We start from the raw sequence: 19,914 nt of genomic DNA on the forward strand, positions 1-19,914 counted from the left end.
GGTTTTCCACCTCCCTGCTCTTCCCTGTGTTACCAGCTTCCAAGATCTGCCAGTTCAGCTGCTGAGAGAACCACTCCCTAACTCACTTTATTCCCAGCACTCTTGGATTAGTTTTAAGAGTTTAAAGAGCCTCCAAGCAGATCAGCTGATGGAGCTCAGTCAGCAGCAGACTTGGGAAGGAGGATGGCAACAAGCAGCTGGGAGGAGCTTCTTCCTTTTCTCATCAGCCCATAAAAATCTGGAAGACAAACTCTGTCCAATAGCCTAAAGCATCAGTGTAAAAGCCTGACTCTGTCTTCCCTGGTGCTGATTCTATTGATTAAAAAAGTTGGGCACTGACATAATGCCAGGTTAAAAAAAAACATGTGTGAAAGTGGGAAAATGGGCAGGAATCGCTGTGCCAGCTCCATGGTGTTAAGCACTGACACCATCAACATGACTGGCAGCATCTTTGTACTTCCAGCTGCTAAAAGTACTGATCTGGAAGTATTTCCCTACCAGAGAAGGTAGGAAATACTTTTCCTACTGTAAAGCTTCTGAGAGAACTGATGGTCTTGTGTTCCAAGAGGGGACTCTTTCCACATGGTAACAGTTTAATAAAAACTGCTACAACCAACCTTTTCCTTTCACCAGTGCTCCAGCTCACTGACCTGGAGCAGGAAATCCTGGCATCCCTAAAGACAGAAGGAAAGGCGAGAAGAGTAGTGTTTATGCTGCACATTAAATAATCCATGGTCAGGGAACTTTATTAAAGTTATTCCAGCCGTGGCATTAATCCTACTGGAACAAAATATTTCAAGTTATAATTATTCTAATTGACCAACGCCAGCATCCATAATATCCCAACGAGCAAACTGAGAGGCAAAAACCACCAGAGGGAAAACTGGGAGTGACCTTGAAATCCTCCTACCCATAACGGCACAGCCCCACCTCATCTCTAAATCCCACCTGAACCACCCACATCCCCCTTTCCTTGTCTCTGCATCCCACCTGAAGCACCCACATGCCCTTTTCTTGTCTCTTCATCCCAGCCAAACCACCCAGATCCCCCTTTCCTTGTCTCTACACCCCAGCTGTGCACTCACCCTCTAATCCTTCCATTTTTAATATTGTCTAAACCCACCATTTTCAACATCCTTCACACAAAACACCTTTAAAAGTGAGAGTGTACAGCTGGCAGTGGAGACCTGGAAGGATTTGTAGCCAAGCACAGACCACACACATTCATTTACTCCTCCCAAACTGGTAAGTGTCCTGTGTGACCAGAATTTGTGATTTCTTGTGAGCATTAATTGATAACAGCAAGTTCTTGCTCTACTTGAATTACTTCTTAAGCTGCTCTTCATTTTGATAAAATGCTTACACTTAATTTCTAGACATTTTTTGCCAGTAGGTAGAGTCAGAAATCCTGGCTGTGCTGTGAGAAGACGAAGTAAATTAAGAAGGAAATGTGTATTTTGTATAATTAGAATGACAGATATCCCTGTACTAACTACAAATGCTTTCAGGGGTGAGCAGATGGCTTTAAAACAACAGCAGTAAATAGAGCACTCTTTTCCAAGATCCTTCAGCAGGGAGCACCTCATATCTCTATTCAACCCACTTCTTACCTGAATAACCACACAAGTGTATCATGCCTGGAGGAAAACTTAGTGCATGTTGGGATTTGCATGTATTTCATGGGAAAAAAAGTAGTGAAAAAGGGAGGAGAGTGAATGAGAAGTAGGTGCATTTGCCTTCAGGACAAAGTTTCTCATTTTTCTCTTTGATTATGCAATCTAAGCTCTTCTTTTTTGTGTCTTTAAAATGGTGCTTTGTCACTGGTTCCAGTCTCTTCAGCAAAAACCTTCTGTTTGCATCAGCATAGACTCCACAGGAGGGCAATAAAGCAACTATTCTTTACTTTTAAAGACACACACAGCCCCAAAACCAACCTGCTCCTGCCCAAATACCCCTAACCTATGTATCCATATTTGCAATATACCAACCTGGAATTTTATACCTGAACTAGGGCCCTTGGGTGTAAGTGCCATCTGTATGTCTGTCAGACAAAGGTATTCATTCCTTTGAAAGCTCAGACTAAGGTCTTAACACGGGCATGGGTGTGGAGAGAAGGGAAAAGGAGCATGAGCATGCAGTTAATTTATTATTTTTTTTAACCTACCAGCCAGCATAGCAGATTGAGAGCCATTCTTTTTTTACCTACCTCTCCTTGGCACAGGAAGGGTTAGAACTTACTCGCCCTTTCCTTTAACGAGCTGATTTGATTTTTTAGGGGGGGTGTTTTGATTGTAAAGCAACCCTTTATTCCAGTGTCATCCCCTTGACAACACTGGTGTGCCTGGTATCATGTAGGTCTGTTCTGTGCATGAGAAAGGACAGTCACTCTTGAGAAAACACTGCCTACAACCTCGCTTCTGCTCTTCCAAAAGCAGTGAAATGTGGGCCTTCTTCCTTATCACTGATCATCTCACTCCTTGGTTTCTGCACGTTGCTGCACATAACACGCCGAGCGTGTGAATTCAAACCTTGGGGTTTAATTTATGGTAAACTGAACACACAGTGACACTTTCCCCTCACACAAGTAACAGGACATGGATTCTGCTAGAAAAAAAGGTGCCTGAATGCAATTATCAGTAATTAGTTCACAGCCCTGCAGCCACCACAGCTCATCACACAGCTCAGCACAGCAGGCTGAGCACGTGTTCTCTCACGTTTCTTAGCTATGCTTCCAGTGTTCTTTGTTGCCTCTCAGGTCCCTCTTTATCCACAGTTTTGAATCCACTTCTTGATGCTGAGTGAGTTGGGGCCTGGAGAAGAGAAGGTTGTGTGGAGACCTCACAGCCCCTTCCAGTGACTGAGGGCCCTACAGGGAAGCCAGAGAGGGACTGTTCATCAGGAACAGGGGGGAATGAGTTCAAACCGAATGAGAGGAGGTTTAGATTGGATATTAGGAAGAAAGGCTTTACTGTGAGGGTGGTGAGGCCCTGGAACAGGTTGCCCAGAGAAGCTGTGGAAGCCCCATCTCTGGAAGTGTTCAAAGTCAAGTTGGATGGGGCTTGGAGCAACCTGGGCTAGTGGAAGGTGTCCCTGCCCATGGCAGGGGGTTGGAACTGGATGATCTTTAAAGCCACTTCCAACCCAAACCATTCTATGATTCTATGATAACCAGCAACAGGACAAGAGGAAATGACTTCAAGCTGCGCCAGGGGAGATTCACACTGGTCATCAGGAAGAATTTCTTCATGGAAAGGGTTGTCAGGCATTGGAATGGGCTGCCCAGGTGGAGTCACCTTCCCTGGAGGTGTTCAAGAAACGAATGGACCATGGCACTCAGTGACAAGGTGGTTGTCAGCCACAGGTTGGACTCGATGATCTTGAAGGCCTTTTCCAGCCTAAATGACCCCGTGATTTTACGTTCACTAAACGTGAAAGATCCGAGTCCTGGAGACACCAAGGTTACTGAGCTCTGAGAACACAGCCAGCTGAGCTGGGAGGAGATACTGGAATGAGCACATGGCTCGAGGGGAAGGCTGGCAGAGCTTTGCTGGTGTCTGCTCTCAGTAACAACACCCAGCGTGTCAATCCCTACGCGAGGAATTCTGGCAAACGAGCCGGAGCATGTGCAGCCTCCTTCCCTGGGATACCACCACGGCAAGAACCTAAGGCTCAGGTGGGCAGGAAAAGGGTGGAAATCTGTAGAAAATGAGCACCATTAGTTTCTCCTAATGTTAACTCCTCATTCTGCCACTGTTACACTTTTTTTTTTTTAGCCTTTTTTACTACACTTCCAGGACACGTTGGAAGTTTCTTAAAATCAAAATCTGCAAGCAAACAGGACAGTACAGGAAAGCACCCAACTGACAGAAAAAAACTGAAAAACTTAGCTTTAGTTGAAATAAATCCCCAAAGTTGGTATTTTTAGTTGCTTTTGATATCAGCTGCTCTGCAGCCATTGCACCCAACAATGAGCTTTTCTGAAATGTTAGCAACTAACCAGGCACTGTGACTGGTCAACACTGCTCATGGATAAGGCAGAAAGACAAGAGCATTTCACTGCAAATGATGATGAAATCCTGACTCTGGGGGTGACACTGAAGTCCCCCGGACAAGTCTCACCCTCATTGCCCCTTTCCCTTCAAATGTAGTGACAGGACAAGGGGGGATGGCTTCAAACTGAGAGTAGAGTTAGATTAAATATTAGAAAGAAATTCTTAACTCAGAAGGTGGTGAGGCCCTGGCCCAGGTTGCCCAGAGAAGCTGTGGTTGCCTCATCCCTTGAAGTGTCCAAGGCCAGGTTGGATGGGGCTCAGAGCAACTTGGGCCAGTGGAAGGTGTCCCTGCCCATGGCAGGGGGTGGGACTGGAAGATCTTTAAGGTCCCTTCCAACCCAAACCATTCTGTGATTCCATTGCAGGGGCTGCATATGCTGAATCCTGTCTGAACTGACCCAGCAGCAGCACACATCCAGAACAGCCTGTCAGCACCCAGGAGGGAAAATAAATCTGGAAGAGCTTTCTCAAAGCATTTTAGGGCAAGAAACATATTTTCCAATCATGCTGGTACTGTATGGTGAAGTACCTGTGGCTTTTTACAGTGTTCTAATATTTTTCATCAAGACATTTTAACAGCTTCTTGCCATGCACAGTGCAAACAACACAGCAGCATCTCAGCACCGAAGAAAATCACTCTGAGTTGACAAAAAACATGACAGAAATATTTTTTTTCCTTTATCCTGCTGCCACCATGACACTTCAGGTGTGCTATAGGGCAAAAGCCCCTATGTGAACACAAACCTCAGCAACCCATCTCCAAAAAACACTTTTCAAGCAGAGCTTTACTGTGCATCATGGTGTGGATGAGCAGTACCTCCTCCCATGTTTTTCCTTCTCCCTTTACACCAGATCACAGCCACCAGGAAAAGGCAGCCAAAAATACAAGGTTTTAAAGACTTCCCAACAGGTACACCCACATCAATAATAAATGTCGGGCCAAAAGGAATTAGGAGGAGTGACATTATTACTATTACTTTAAATAGCACCAAGGACATCTCATTGCTGAATAATTCCCAAAGCAATGCTAACAAAGCTATTCACCCCATGCATTTGCATGTAGCACCTATAGTTTGCATATAACTGTCATTTGGATGTATGGTATTTATTCCATTCCTAGTTTTCAAGATGAGAAACTGAGACATCTTTATGCATGCACAACACCAGCAAATCACTCTGACAAACTGGCAGGAAACTCAGTTCTTGAAATAAATCCAAGTGTTTCCTGGCTGTTAACTTTCAGACAATGTCTGAAACAATAAAATGGTACAGAAATGTAGCTGGTTAGACTGACAGGAGACTGACTGGTAGGTTTGTGCAAAAAGACTCACTTTTCATAGTGACACAGCTAAAAAAAAATAAATTACTTTTAGAGAGCATATTAGCATTTTATACAGTTGTTTTTTTCCTGAGAGAACTCACCACATAGCAGAGCCAAGGAAGGCTCAATCTCCTCTGCTTTCTCTTATTACCCAGTAACAAGCTATAGAATCAATATTTTAGAATCAATATTTCAGAATCAATATTTTAGAATACTGTGGGATCCATAAAGTTCTGTGAGATAATGACTGAGCTCATTGCTTTTGATACAAATCTCTGTGATTTGAAGAAAATCACATTTCTTCAGATTTGGAGAAAAAAATGTTCGATACCTTAATGAAGGAACAGGAAAGAATAACACTGGTAGAGAAAGGGTTCTGTACCTTGATGCTCTTTTACTTCAGAGCCTGTGTGCCACAGACAGCATTCAATTAAACAGTCTCAGCAGTAAACAATGACAATACACAGAACACTACACAACATCACTCCTTTGGCTCCAAGTAATTCCAGTTTTCGACTGAACAGTTGTTATGCAAAAATCTCCCAACACCGGTGGCTGAAAACAAATAACCTTCAGGTCCTACAGCTGAAGAGGCAGGTAAAAAATGGGCAAAGGAAATTTGGATTGCACATCCCTTAACGGAGCTTTTGTCTCTTGTGCAGTTTGAAAACAGCATCGGTACAACTTTGGTATCCACCTGAAAAACGCTGGGCTGGGAGAGCAGCTGGACAAGAGTCACTCGCTTGTCCAGGGTAAGCTCTGTGTCTGAAAAGGCAGCAATTTCCAACCTCTCCAAACAAAATAATTTGAAACAAAAGCAAACACAAGAATTAGGTTTTTCTGAAATGTTTTCGTGGTGCAGCACACCCAAGACACAGTTGTGTTCTCGTAGGGATGCCAATAACAGTAGTAACAATAAAGTCATGCTGAGAGATGATGAGGTACCATAGCAAGGGTTGCAGGAAAAGTCACTCCTGTCTCAAAGGAGTGCTCTGGGAAGATCAGCTTGCAGAGAACTTTCTATTGCCTGACACAGCCAAAGCCCTTCCAGTGCTTATATTTTTCCTTCCTGAAGCAGAATATTATTTAAGATAATTTCTAAGTAAGAACAACCATCCACTGGAACAACCTCCCCAGGGATGTGGTGGAGTCCCTGTCACTGGAGATTGTAAAGATGCAATTGGACAGGGTGCTGGATAATGATGATTCCATGAATCTGTAACCTCATCCAAGCTCCCTCTCCCCAAAAAAGGCTGGACCAGATCATCTTTTGAGGTGCCTTCCAATTCCATGATTTTGAGGATACTGAGAGACTAATGAGGGATATTTCTAAGTGCCCACCAACATGCAAGCACTCACTGTGTGATCATTCCTTCTAAAATCAGCTGGAATCAATCCCTGTCAGAAAAGCAAGATCCCACCTGCCTGGGTGGGAACACGAAGGCCAGGTAGTGTGGGTGGCAGGCCAGGCCCCACAGAAGTACAGAAGAGTACAATGGACCACATCAGGGTAAAGAGGCTTTGTAAGGCCAGAGAGGTCTCTAGTGGTCCATTACCTCCATGTGCAATTCTTACCAAACAGGAAATGATGTGTTAAAATGATGCAGGTTGATTCAGTGCAGCATCAGTGTTACTGTCAGTAGTATTAACATGGAGCAGATGGATTCTGCTAAGGCAAAACCCCTCTTTTTTTTCCCAGCTAAAACCTTAATCACCATTTACGTATGTCTAAACAAAACTTTGTTGTAGAAATTCTATATGCAGCACTGTAACCCTCCATCTGTGTGTACATATATATATATATATGTATCTTTTTAGATGTTAGCCATCTTTTATTTACCACAACAGCTCCATCTAGGACCTCTCCATTTGCCTGCCTTCCCTTTTTTCCCCACTCTCTCCAAAGTACCCTGCCAAAAGATAACATGCCTTTACCAATTAGGCACCAAACACAGGGGAAAAAAAAGAAGTTTCAAGTACATAAACAGCATATTTTGTAAATAAAACCTGGCTTCCTCTTGCCCACCAGGTTTAGTGTGAAAGGGAAGCATCTGTGGACAAGACAGCTGAGGATAAACTTAATTAGCTCAAGCCAGTGGTGAAATAATCCAAGAAGTCTACTTCTTGGGATATTGGGAGTCTAAAACATTACAGCATCTTGTGATATTGTGTGAAAAGTATCTGAGGAAGACAGAACGGGGTAGGGAATGAAAAATTCTCTTTCCCACACCACTAAAAGGTATTTTCTCTTTCTGATATGTATCCTTGTCCCATCAAATACAGGTCTCCCCCATGCAGACATTTTGTAGACTTTTTGACATTTACAGAAAAGTAGTTCTGCTCCTCTGACACACAAAATCTGTCACCAGAAACCCCTTTCTTACACATGTCCTGCAGCTTTACACAGGGCCTGGCATAGCAAGGCTCTGGACACTGCTATGGCACCAAAAAAAACACTGGAGGTTAGTTTTAATATCCAGACATTTATACTTTGGAAGAATTTGTTGCAGAGATCATAAGGCATCCTTTAGGGGTCAAGTACTCCATGTTAATAGAGACTTTCAAAGCTGAAGTCATTCCTATTTGTATTTTTGCTAATACATGGAACATTTTCATAACTATGATAGGCACAGACAGGATTTTTACAACCATCAATCCATCTGTCAAACACAGCAGCTGCTTTATCCTCAGCAAGAATCCCCAGCAAGGTTCCGTGGCTCAGTCTGCTGCCCCAAAGGACCTTGTTCTTCAGCTGGAAGGACAGATTTGCCTTTCAGGATTCCAGGTAGCAACATATTTTATATATTATATATATATATTTTTTTTTTAGTTTATTCCTTTTTGCTATCAGCTCTTTTTTCTTTTTTTTTTCCTGTGGGAACAGTACTATCTTCTTGACATGCAAAAGTCCAGACTGCACATCAATGTATGGAGGATGGAATGAGAGTGAAGTGTCAGCAAGGATGCCCTTGACCCAACCCACTATTTGTATCCCCAACAGTCATGCAAACCTTGCCCGTTATACACTGGGGCACACTGACTCCATGTGGCAGCACACAGAAAATGCTTCAGACATTCCCTTTTCCTTGTCACACAACCCTGTGTGTGGCCATGGATTTTGGAAATACTTCTGGAAACAGAAGGAATAGAATCCATATGTTATTTCCGTGAGAAAAGGCAACATGGGGATGAAAAAAAATCAATGAATCGTATTGGCAACAATGTTTTTCACACAAATATTCACCAGGAACACACAGTAAAGTACAAAGGCTATATATATATATATGTGTATGTATATATATATAAAAAGAATGCTTTCTCAAATGTTTATTACACGATGAAATAAGTCGAATTGAAAAAAATTCACATCCTGAACTTGATCAAAGGGGACTGATTGCTCTTCAGGCCTATTAGCTAAAAGCAAGATTGAAAGAGCAGGTTTGAAAAATTACATAAAACTGTATCACATTCTTTTTTTTTTTTTTCCAGTTTGTAATTGGTTTGATTCAAACTTGACTAGAAGACCCTAAAAGTTGCTTTAGCATCAGACCAGCTATCTGATTCAAGTAGCACTAACACTGTGTGATGGGTACAGGGTTTTTCCCATGACTAAAATGGAAATACTTTGTAAAATTGGTATATTTTCTTCCACACCACACTCATGCCCACCCCAAAGCCCCAAATTCCACCTAGTTTACCAGTGTTGTTAAGATACAAGACCTAAAGAAAACAAGAAACAAAGACAATTATTGTTTTGCCCATTTGTGTCTTCACGTCTCAGTCTCTACCAGCTGACCACAAGTACATTCCACTCACTGTGAACAAGGTCTTCACATTTCACTTCCAGACTGCAGAGAAGTGACATGGTATGGCTGAAAGGCTTTTGTACATCACAAGTGCCGTAACATTTAGGATTTCCCTGCTTTGGTTAAGGTGTATGATGATTTGACACCTGTCAAATCTCAATCTTACTGCACAAGTGCAAGGGGATGCTGAATTTGTGGTGAGATTTTTTTTTCCTTTTTTGTTCTGTTAAGACAGTGCAAGGTCTAGAGACAGCATGAGAATCTCAGATCGGGGTGCTGCAGGGTGCTACGCCAATTTTACCTCACACCTCACTGTATAAACATTTTCCCGTCTCTGTTTGGTATCCAGCAAACAATCCTATTAGAAATTTTCCAATGTTTTTTTTGTTTGTTTGTTTGTTTTGTCTCTGAGTACAGTCCATTTCAAAACTTCCCAAAGTTATAAATTAGTAGCTGTACATCTGCTGCTGCTGCTCTGTCTGAACCGGCTGCTGCCCCGGCTGCTGTTGCGTCGCCGGCGCCTGGGGCTGCAGGACATCAGTCTGAGGCACTGACCTCCAGGTCAGGGGGTGCTGTTCCGAAATCTGGTTCCCCAGAGGAGCAATGGAGTTCACCAGGGTGGTCAGGTTTATAAAATGGGCCACGGACTGGGGGTTGGTCGCCTCTGGCTGGGGCTGGATCTGAACGTCGTTCTGGCGGTTGTGCAGCATCGCGGAGCCGCTGACGGTGTCGAAGGTGACGGTGAGGATGGAGTTGTCCAGCTGCAGCTGGCGCTCCGGGGCAGTCAGGTGGCCCACGGCCACTGGCTGGAGGTTTGTGAACTGGGTCCCAGCTGCTGTTGTGATGGGGGTGACGGTGATGTTTGTGAGCCCCACAGAGCTGGAAGGGGCCGTGACGTTGGGGTCGCCGAGGGTCACCACCACCTGAGGGGAAACACAAAGGTGACCTCAACCCATCTGAAGGGAGTTCCAAAATGCAGCAGCACAAGAGAGGAGTGAAAGTCTCTAAGGAAGTCCCCCGAAGGCTCGGGCTCGAGGGATTGGGATTTTCACAAAGTAAGAACAGAAAGATTCTGACTGCAATACTCGAATCTGCTGCCTTAAAAATAAAGGACAGTAACTAATACCACAGAAACTAATTTGAAGGAACTGTGACCTGAAAAGTGACAAAAGGACTTTTCTCTTTTCTTCCTGGACTCTTGTTGAAGAAAAAGAGAAATTTAATCTAATGTAAATATATTATTTCATTGTAAAAAAAAAAACAGTTAAGTTGTTACCTATATATATATATATATATATGTATGTAAATAAACCTTGTAAGTATTTTCCCCTTCCCCCAATGCTGAGTAGTTGTGTTTTGCCTGAAAACCCTCTCACACTGAAGCAAATCGTGGGAGAGGGGCTTGAACTTAGAAATTGGATTTTTGAGGGTCTCAAACTGTGACACAACCTTAGACCTTGCACCTGACTATCAAATATCATCAAGGAAGACCACCTGATGGGCTCACATGTTGCTACTGCCAGCAGAAGAGGTCACACGCAGAGGGGAACATAGAAAACTTGGAATATAACAACTTCCACGTGCAGAAAACTTGGAATATAACAACTTCCACATATAGCAGTACGATGGTAATGGGAGAGGGGGATAGGCAACATTCAAAACAACCAGCCACATTAAGTTTCCTGCTTTTAATCTCATTTTTTAATCAGCCAGCTAGTGGTACCTGGCAAACAAGGAGATGGTAACACCAAAGGAAATGAAAACAAACATAAGGAGCTTACTGGTCCAACTCCTTGTTTTTTTAACGTCTCTATCCATCTTTGTATTACCACTGTTTATCAAATCAGCTCCAGATGTTCCAATCACGCTTTTGGGTTTGCAATTAGCCAAAACCAAAGGGTTATCCCTCTAAGCAATGCCTGCAACTCAGCCCCCTGCTCCTGGAGCTCACCTGCTGGATGCTCTGTACAGCTGAATTAGTCTCATCTCCAACATTCCCTGTGAATTCACCTTCCTTCTCTGTGTATTCACTGAAGGCAGGGTCCTCAGGCACTTGAGCTTCCTCCTCCTCACCCGACTTTTGTTTTCGTTTCTGGCCACGTTTAGGAGCTTTTATGTGCTGCTTCCCTTCTGGTAATTCGCCCTGTTCCAAGGCTAATTCCGGCTGGAGCAACACAATTCCAAACAAAACATCAAGTCCTTTTGCTTAATGAAGTTCCAAGTGAGAGCCTATCACCTGAAGCTGTTTTACTGTCAGTTCTCAAGCGAAGAAATAAACCTTAGAAAAACCTGATTTTGGGGAATGAGACCTCGCCCTGTAATTATCTCTGTTTTACCTTGTTACACAACCAAACAGATCAAGAACCTGCAGCTGCTTGGACATGTTACCCTGGGGCTGGCTCTGAAAAAGCACATTCCTCACCCACAGCCTGTGCTCAGCTATGTTATGTACCAAAAATGTCCCCACCTCACCCTCCAGTGGGCCTGGAACTTACCTGAACAATCCCAATCGAAGAGGCATCAATGGTAGTTGTCTCTGGCAGCTGCTCTAAATCATCAATCCTCACTGAAAGGATCTGTAGACAAAGAGGTATCAGCTGGTGAGCTGCAGTCAAACAATACAGCATCTCCCTAATAAATCCTGTCACAAAGCCAAAATGATGTAATCTAACATTTTACATGTATCATTTAATATGAAGGAGTTAACCATGGCTTTTTTCTAAATAACCTTTTGGCATAAAGTCTTCTGAGTCTCACTGAAAACCAGCAAAGTTTAAAGACACCAATAGAAGAATATGTTTATTTTCACATTCTAGACAGAACACAACCCACTGGGAAGTGATGAATTATATAGAAAACAATGTGTTTGAAAAAAAATACTGTGTACTACTTCATTATTTTAAACTGAATCTCAGCTCATCAAAGAATAGAGCATTTTTAATCCCCAAATCAATAACTAAGAGCACTTTGTTGACTTCCTTCACAGTCATCATGATAAAACAGCAAAGCAACAATAATGATAAACTGGTAGTCAAAAAAAAAAAGCCTCAAAGGGAATGGACAAGCCTCAGTCAAACCTAAACAAGGAATGCTGAGGAGAAACACAGCAGCTATTCAGAAAATCAGAACATAGAAAAAACCCCGTTGGGGTCAGACAAAACATCCCTCTAATCCAGATTCTCTCCAGTCAGCATTCATCTTTAATGCTGAGAATAATTTTGTATCATCAGCAGATGCCGCCACCACCTCTCTATTCACCACTTCTTTCAGATCACTTCTGAACACAGGGAACACAATGGGGAAAAAAGAATCCATTACACTCACTAATTGATGAAGACAAAACATGAAAAAACACACATTTAAGCTGAGGCAGAGAAAGAAAAGGGGTTTCAATAAGCAGAAGAACTTCATTTTTAGGGACTGGCAATCAGATTTGTTTACTTCTAAAACATGTAACACAGTTAAATGGCTGATTCAGCTAAGTGCATGTTTCACAGACACTACCTAAAACTGGCTCCAAAAAAGCAGGGAAAAACAGAAAGGGAAAAAAAGTAATTCAAGTCGCTGAAGGTCATAAACTTTCCTAAAAAAAAATAAACCCCCAAACCAAACCACCCCACAGTCCAAACTAACTCACTTCTGGATGTTTACGCCTCATGTGCCGACTCATGGAGGCTCTGGTAGAAACCTTTGTCCCACACAGTTGGCAGCTCTGGGCTTCCACCTTATCATGAGTGAGCTGGATGTGCTTCTGTAGCATGTAATCAGTGACATACTTCTTATCACACACTGAACATGTCCACTGTTTTCCTACTGGTGGCAGATGGAAGGAAACCCAACAGATGAGTATCGTATTGTCAACACCTCAACAAGAGGAACTATTTTTTGTGTCTGGTAACAGGATATGCAACACCAGTTCCAAGACTGGCAAGACTAAAGCAAGCCTAGGAACAGAATTAAGGTGTTGTTGGATACTGTTTTTTAGAGGGTTTACCTGTATGAATCAGCTTGTGAGTCTCCATTGTGTTTCTCTCACTAAATGTCTTCCCACAGAGCTCACACATGAAATCTTTGATTCCTGCAGGAAGAGCACATTTAGCATCTGTCAAAGGAGCCTAAGGCATCTGGGACAATCCAGAGTCTCACATTACTAACATTAAAAAAACATAAAACCCACAGTCAAACCAGCAGAAGAAGCCCAGCTTCACCACCTACTTTCATCTAAGCCGTGGCACCATATCCGGCAGAAAATAAATCCAAGGGAAACCGATGTGGGAGGTAAAATGTTGGGAAATGAGAACCTGAAGACTAACTTAAAACAAAGCCAGCGCTCTGGACCTATCTTAGACCAAAACAACCACTTTCAAAAAAAAAAAACAAAGCTTGAAACCAACTAAGCTGTATCTCTCCAGTTGTAGAACAGGTGATCTCAGCCGAGAAGAGGACAAAATCTCACTTTTCAAAAGGCAGAAAATAAGCATTTTATTAGTTTTCCTCATACTCTCTGACTGTTCTAGGTAAGGGTTCTCTACTGGGAAGCATTCAACCGATTAAGTGCCACTTTTAGAGCCCTCACCTGTGTGTCTTTTGTAATGCTTCAGCATATTGACCTTCTGTGCAAATTTTCGGTGGCATTCCTTGCACTCATATTCCTTAATCCCTTTGTGAAGTTTCATGTGGTGACGAAGTGCATGTTTTGTCTTCATTCCTGTGAGACAAAAGGTGCAGCAAGACAGTTACTCCACTGCTCCAACCTTCAGAGAACTCAGGATGATCATGTTGTTACCCAAGAGCTCTAAGCTTATATTTGCCACGAGTCCACAACTGCATATTTTTAATTGTTTATGTAGCAATGCACATTATCATTATTATTTTAATTCCAGGAAAAAGCTCTGGAAAACATCTGAGTAACCACTGAGGAAGAAGCAAAACAGCAGGGACAAGCAAAGACAAAGTATCATCAGAGGTGTCAGACTTACTACTACCTGCCACTAAAACACCAGTTCAGATTTGTCCAAGTTGTAATACAAACAATTAAAAAAGTCAAAGCAACTTTGACATTTAAGGCTCTTACAGAGAGAAATTATTCTATTTCTTAAGCCTGAAAACAAGCATAGAATTAAAAAAAAAAAATCAACTTGCATTCACTTTTGTGCTGCAAATGCATTAGAACCTAGTCAGGCATGTTATAAAAATCAGTGTTTTCTTACAGGTCATAAAACAAAACTATAAAATTGGGGGCAGTTTATGTAACCCTAAGGCTCCTGATTCATACAGTTACTACCTCTCAAAAATGCAGGATTTACAGCACTCCCAGACCTTCCCAAATACTCTAAGAATGGAAGAAGTCTTAATTCAGATATTCACCTGCTATTCAGTATCACAATTAATGGAAAACAAGGCATCAGACATACCTTTGCCACACTCTGCACACAAGTATTCTCGGATATTATCATGGACTCGCATATGTTCTTTTAACATGTCTTTCCTAGCAAATGATTTGCCACATTGCTCACAAGCATGACTTTTTACACCTTAAAAATAAATTTAAAAGACAACATAAACAAAAAAAAAATGTTAATGAAAAATGTGCATCTCCTAAAAATTGACTAAAGTGGTGACTTAAAGAGGGCAACAGCCCCCCCTGTGCTGTCAACCACACCTTTCATGCATATTGTAGCCCAAACTAAATTAGCAGACTTTGGAGAGAGAGGAAAGCTGTTTTTTCATGTGAGATTTGTAAAAAAAAGAGGTAAAGCCTGAGGTAGGAAAATACTGAGTAGCATGAAATAGTAATGAGCTGTTGAAAATGATTTTGCAGTAGCAGTTTTCAGCCTGTGTAATGGCAAGAAGGTGGCATGGATAAGAATCTGGGGAAGTACAGAACACAGAATTAGGTGAATCCTGCAACATCATATTATCTAGGAATTTGGATTGTGTGCCCAGATCAAATTTCATTAATATTACCTGCTTTAGAAAACCAGTCTACCCTAAAAGCAAAAATATTACATTTATCTGATTGTATCTTACAGTAAGAACCCATAACTTTTTTCCTCCAGCCAAAAAAAAAAAAAACCAAACAAAAGGCAGGCACTGACAATAGAAATTTCTTTTTTGTATTGATAATTATAAAGAAACACAACATTTTTACCTGTATGTATAAGCTTATGTCTTTCCAGATTTCCTATACTGTTAAAAATCCTTCCACAGATTTCACATGGGTGGATGTATCTGAAACCAAAGAGACCAAAAACTGCGATTCTTTTCTTGAGACAGAAGTGATTTTCAGGCATCTCTGTCAATAATTGTAGTTCATTTCTTAATACTAATTATTATAAAAGTTCCTTGAAGCTTAAATTTTTTAAAATGAATCTTAAGAAATCTGTAAGTTGACTGCAAGCTTGGAGCAGCCTGGCATTGCTATTCACTCAAAAAGAGTTTCAAAAAAAAAATTTATTAAAATCACTGATTTATAATTTGCAAAGCCCAAGCTCCGAGGCTGTTGACTAATCATCTGTGTGAAGTCAATCATCAGTGATATTTACCTCAAGCTTTTAATAAACATTTTAACACCCATTATACTGTTTCAGATATTTTAGTACAGCCCAATTACACAGAATCACAGAATATGCTGAGCTGGAAGGGACCCACAAGGATCATCGAGTCCAACCCCTCAGCCCTGCACAGGAGCACCCCCAGAGTCACACCATGTGCCCCAGAGGATCATCCAAACCCTCCTGGAGCTCTGGCAGCCTTGGTGCTGTGCCCACTGCCCTGGGGAGCCTGTTCAGTGCCCAACCACCCTCTGGGGGAAGAACCTTTCCCTGAGATCCACCCTGACCCTCCCCTGACACAACTTCAGGCCATTCCCTCGGGTCCTTGTCACTGGTTCTCTAAAAGCACCAGGGGGTAGAGCCACTGTCACTCCAAGAAGATGGTTCCTCTTATCAGTGCCACATGTCTTACTTCTGCACCTTGGGGTCAGGCAGGTTCTCCCGGTGGATGACCATGTGCGCGTGGTACGTCGCCTTCAGGGCGAAGCGCCGGTTGCAGATGCTGCAGCCGTAGCCCTTCTCCTTGTGCACGTCCATGATGTGCTTCAGGTACTCCTTCCCTCTGCCAAAAGTCAGCTGGGGAGTGAACCAATAGTGAATGAAAGGGGGAAAAAGTCCTCAGGCACAGCAACGAGCTGGGAGTGCATTGCCAGGATCTTGAGGTGGCGCGAGTTGATGTGAATACCCTGTGTATCACTTCAATACCCTGTGTATCACTTAAATACCCTGTGTATCACTTCAATACCCTGTGTATCACTTAAATATCCTGTGTATCACTTCAATACCCTGTGTATCACTTCAATACCCTGTGTATCACTTCAATACCCTGTGTATCACTTAAATATCCTGTGTATCACTTCAATACCCTGTGTATCACTTCAATACCCTGTGTATCACTTCAATACCCTGTGTATCACTACATGAAAAACCCGTGAAAGCTGGATTTAGGCCTGAACTCCTTTGGCCATTACAAGGACGTTGCTACAGGACATCAGTTTGTTTGGAAAATCAGTTTGTTTGAGATGGTGTCTCCACTTCTTAGACTGCACAAGAAGAGGACCCCAAATTATTTGTGCACTGAGGAACAGCCTTAAAGAGAGCCAAGTTTAACCTCCAGCAGCTGTCAAAGTGAGGGTACCACAGGTGGTAGAAGAAATGTCTGCTGGGCTCTAAGGGCATGGCAAGCTCTAGTCTGTACAGTCAGCTTTGGCACTGGCTTCAGAAGAGTTGGAATTTCTAGGCATTGCAGGGCAGTGACTCCAGCTCAGCTCCTGGAAGTGCTAAAGCTGTGCCAGACAGCAGCTCCACTACTGAGCAACCTGGGCTAAGTAACCCTGCATATCCAAAATGATCCAGCATGTCCAGACATGCTCCAGAACATCAGGGCAACGTGCCATAATGACATGATCTTTTGCTCCAACTTTGGAATTAGTCAGGGTATTTCTGACAGCACTGCACAGCTTGGTGAAGGTGTACTTTGGGATGAGAGAAAACACAGAGAGATTTTGAAGAGCTCAGAAGAGGGATTTCACCAAGACTCATCTGTATGTTGTTCTCCCTTTGGCTTCAATTTCCCAGAAGAGCCTCCCCATCTCCTCACAGCAAATCTCACTTTCCACAGCTGCTCCCTTACACAACTCTTTATTTCACAAACACCTGCAAAAGTACTAAAAACACCCCAGCTTCCAAAAAGAGCCTTCTGATCTAAATGGCCCAATTGCCCTCATTTGGGAGCACACAATTTCATGTAGTTTATGTACCCATGAAGTGTCAGACAGGAAAATTAGCACACTGAAAGCAGCCATGTGATTAACTGCTGTGATACCACACCTTCTGATGTTTACTGGCATAAGCTTCAAATCAGTTTTCACTTTATACCAGTTCACAGATAAGAACAGAAAACTCAAAGATTATCATCTCCAGGTTATAAAATGAAGATAAGGTAAGAACTTTCACCAAAATTAAGTGGGCACTGTGAAATAAACTCTGATTTCCAGGGGTCAAGTCAGTGGCTTAACCACCAAAACTCCCCTGTACCTATGTCAGTTTGCCCAATTTACTGAGTAAACTACATTCCAGCAGTACTCCCAGTGCCATCCTGTTAGTCACAGAGCAGCCCAAGAATAAGCAGCCACGCTGAACATAAGCAGCAGGATTAATCCTCCAAACTGGATATCCACCAGAGGACCACCTGATCTCAGCAAAATCAATTTGTGGACTGTATCATTCAGAAATGCTGTAATGATTTTAGTTGGCACATAATCAAAAGGTGGTATAAGATCTGAATGTTCCTTATTGATTTGAATGTTCCTTTAGTGATTCTTCCTCCGGTTTTGCTTGTTTCCTTCCACGGGTAAGCGAATATATCTGTATTTCTCTTTGTAAGTGTTTAGCATTCACCTTACAGAACACCACCTAAAGTCTTATGGAATAACATCACTTCACAGATTAGAGGTAACAAGCACTGCAGACCTGTGGACTGGCCTTCTCTTTGAAAACCCATAATGTTATTTAAAATTCTGAATGACTTACAGACATCGCCACTCTCCCATCCCCATCCCAAAACAAGTTAATTTGAAAGTATTTAAAGCTACCTGGCACCTTTTGCAGCTATACTTGTGAGGCTCAGAATCTGCACTTTCATCAGAGTTGTCATCATTTTCCTCTGATGAGATTCCAATTTTACCAATGAATGCTTCTCTCTGGTGATCATCCATGAGGGCTATGTCCTGTGCAGAGTGGGAAAGAACATTTTGTTTTAATAGATTGAACTTATTCTTCAAAAGGTAAAGACCTGTTCACCTTTTGTTGCCATGCAGACTGCCTTGCATCAACAATTGCTGTAATATTATCTATTTAAAATATCCTCCTGCTTCATTCAATCCAGGTCAACAAAGTTCCTCTGTCCATGACTACACAATGAATAACTTAATTAATTTTTTTATTCAAAAAAATAGTATTAATTTTTTGTGTGTATAAAGGGAACTTTAATGTAAAGAGACTCAACTGGTACAGCATTACATCTATAAAAGGATCTTTATGACAACCACTGAGTGATGCAATTCCCCTTCAATTCAGACCCTTACAATTCAGTGATAACCTAGTTATGTCAGAACAATCTGCCTCTTCTAATTAAATATTAACACAATACCTTAAAATGGACATGAATATGATCTCTCAACACATCCACCCTGAAAAATTTACGTCCACAGATTTCACAAGTGTACTTCTTGTCTCCATGTGTTAGAAGGTGTTTGTTCATGTTGCTCCTACATGAAAATACCTAAAAGCAAAGAAGGAAGGAAGGGATGAAGGGGTTTTGGACCATGTCCAGCAGTTCTTTGTAATTTATCCAATGAAGAGCACAGAATATATTTACTGTCTTTTTGATTCATTCTGGCCAGAAACATGTAGGATCTCCTGTTAGCCAGCCAGCAGGCTACCTTAGAAACTGCTGGCATGGCAAAATCCAGGGGCAAAGTTCCAAGGAACTGACTGAAACTGGCCATTCATCAGAGATGGACTTTCAAAAAAGCTGCAGGAGAACTACATAGGGTAGAATTAGAAATATTTAGAGTGTCTTTTGAATCATGAATGTTCCACCTGTCTACAAAAAGATATATGCACAAAATCTGCCTTGATTGATATGTAACACATCCAAAGCATCAAATCCAGAGGTCTACACACCAGCTTAAGAGCTGCTCAGGTACATTTTGCACCAGGAATCATTAACCATTTATAAAATCACTAGTTAAACCCACACTCTCTGTGATAACAGCAACTTAAGATCATGAGTGCTAAAACACCCAAATGCAACAATGCCATTACTATGCTATGAGTTCACTTTGATTCCTAGTGGAAAATGATTCCCAATGCACACAGTCAACTCCAGCTGTTTACATTCTGGCAGAAAAACTCCACTTTAAATAACCTAAGCCATGAGATTTCACTGACACACACAGGGGCCATGTGTGACACTCCACGTTGTGCTGCATGTCCTGAAAAAAGGTCTTGCCTGAACTTTAGTTTTGTTCTTTTCTTTGTCTTAACAGCTCCCACCATCACAGTGGGCTTGGATACAATGGAGCTACGGCTGTTTAAAGAGCAGTGTCTTGACTGGACTCCACAACCTCCCTGGGCAGGCTGTTCCAGTGCTCTGCCACCCTCAGTGGAAAGAAGTT

The 19,914-nt window shown here is 42.1% G+C and overlaps 1 protein-coding gene across 4 annotated transcripts in view; it reads right to left on the reverse strand.

Annotated features, from left to right (window-relative positions):
• Window positions 1–5,774: 5,774 nt before the first annotated feature.
• The window catches only part of PRDM15 (PR/SET domain 15), a 39,313-nt gene continuing 25,173 nt past the window's right edge, over window positions 5,775–19,914 (reverse strand). For 2 of the 4 annotated variants that reach the window (XM_018084308.3, XM_018084306.3), the window contains exons 15-25: window positions 18,885–19,016; window positions 18,328–18,462; window positions 16,146–16,309; window positions 15,331–15,410; window positions 14,594–14,713; window positions 13,756–13,887; window positions 13,174–13,257; window positions 12,817–12,992; window positions 11,675–11,755; window positions 11,131–11,343; window positions 9,626–10,102 (exon numbers count right to left, since the gene is read on the reverse strand). In XM_018084308.3, the coding sequence (XP_017939797.2) occupies window positions 9,626–10,102; window positions 11,131–11,343; window positions 11,675–11,755; window positions 12,817–12,992; window positions 13,174–13,257; window positions 13,756–13,887; window positions 14,594–14,713; window positions 15,331–15,410; window positions 16,146–16,309; window positions 18,328–18,462; window positions 18,885–19,016 (1,794 nt within the window). Of the gene's footprint in view, window positions 10,103–11,130; window positions 11,344–11,674; window positions 11,756–12,816; window positions 12,993–13,173; window positions 13,258–13,755; window positions 13,888–14,593; window positions 14,714–15,330; window positions 15,411–16,145; window positions 16,310–18,327; window positions 18,463–18,884; window positions 19,017–19,914 lie in introns of all 4 variants that reach the window. The other 2 variants (XM_018084307.3, XM_018084305.3) reach the window with 2 other exon arrangements.

The sequence above is a fragment of the Manacus vitellinus genome, unplaced genomic scaffold, assembly GCF_001715985.3.
Source record: "Manacus vitellinus isolate BGI_N305 unplaced genomic scaffold, ASM171598v3 scaffold_7_pilon, whole genome shotgun sequence".
Classification (NCBI taxonomy): domain Eukaryota; kingdom Metazoa; phylum Chordata; class Aves; order Passeriformes; family Pipridae; genus Manacus; species Manacus vitellinus.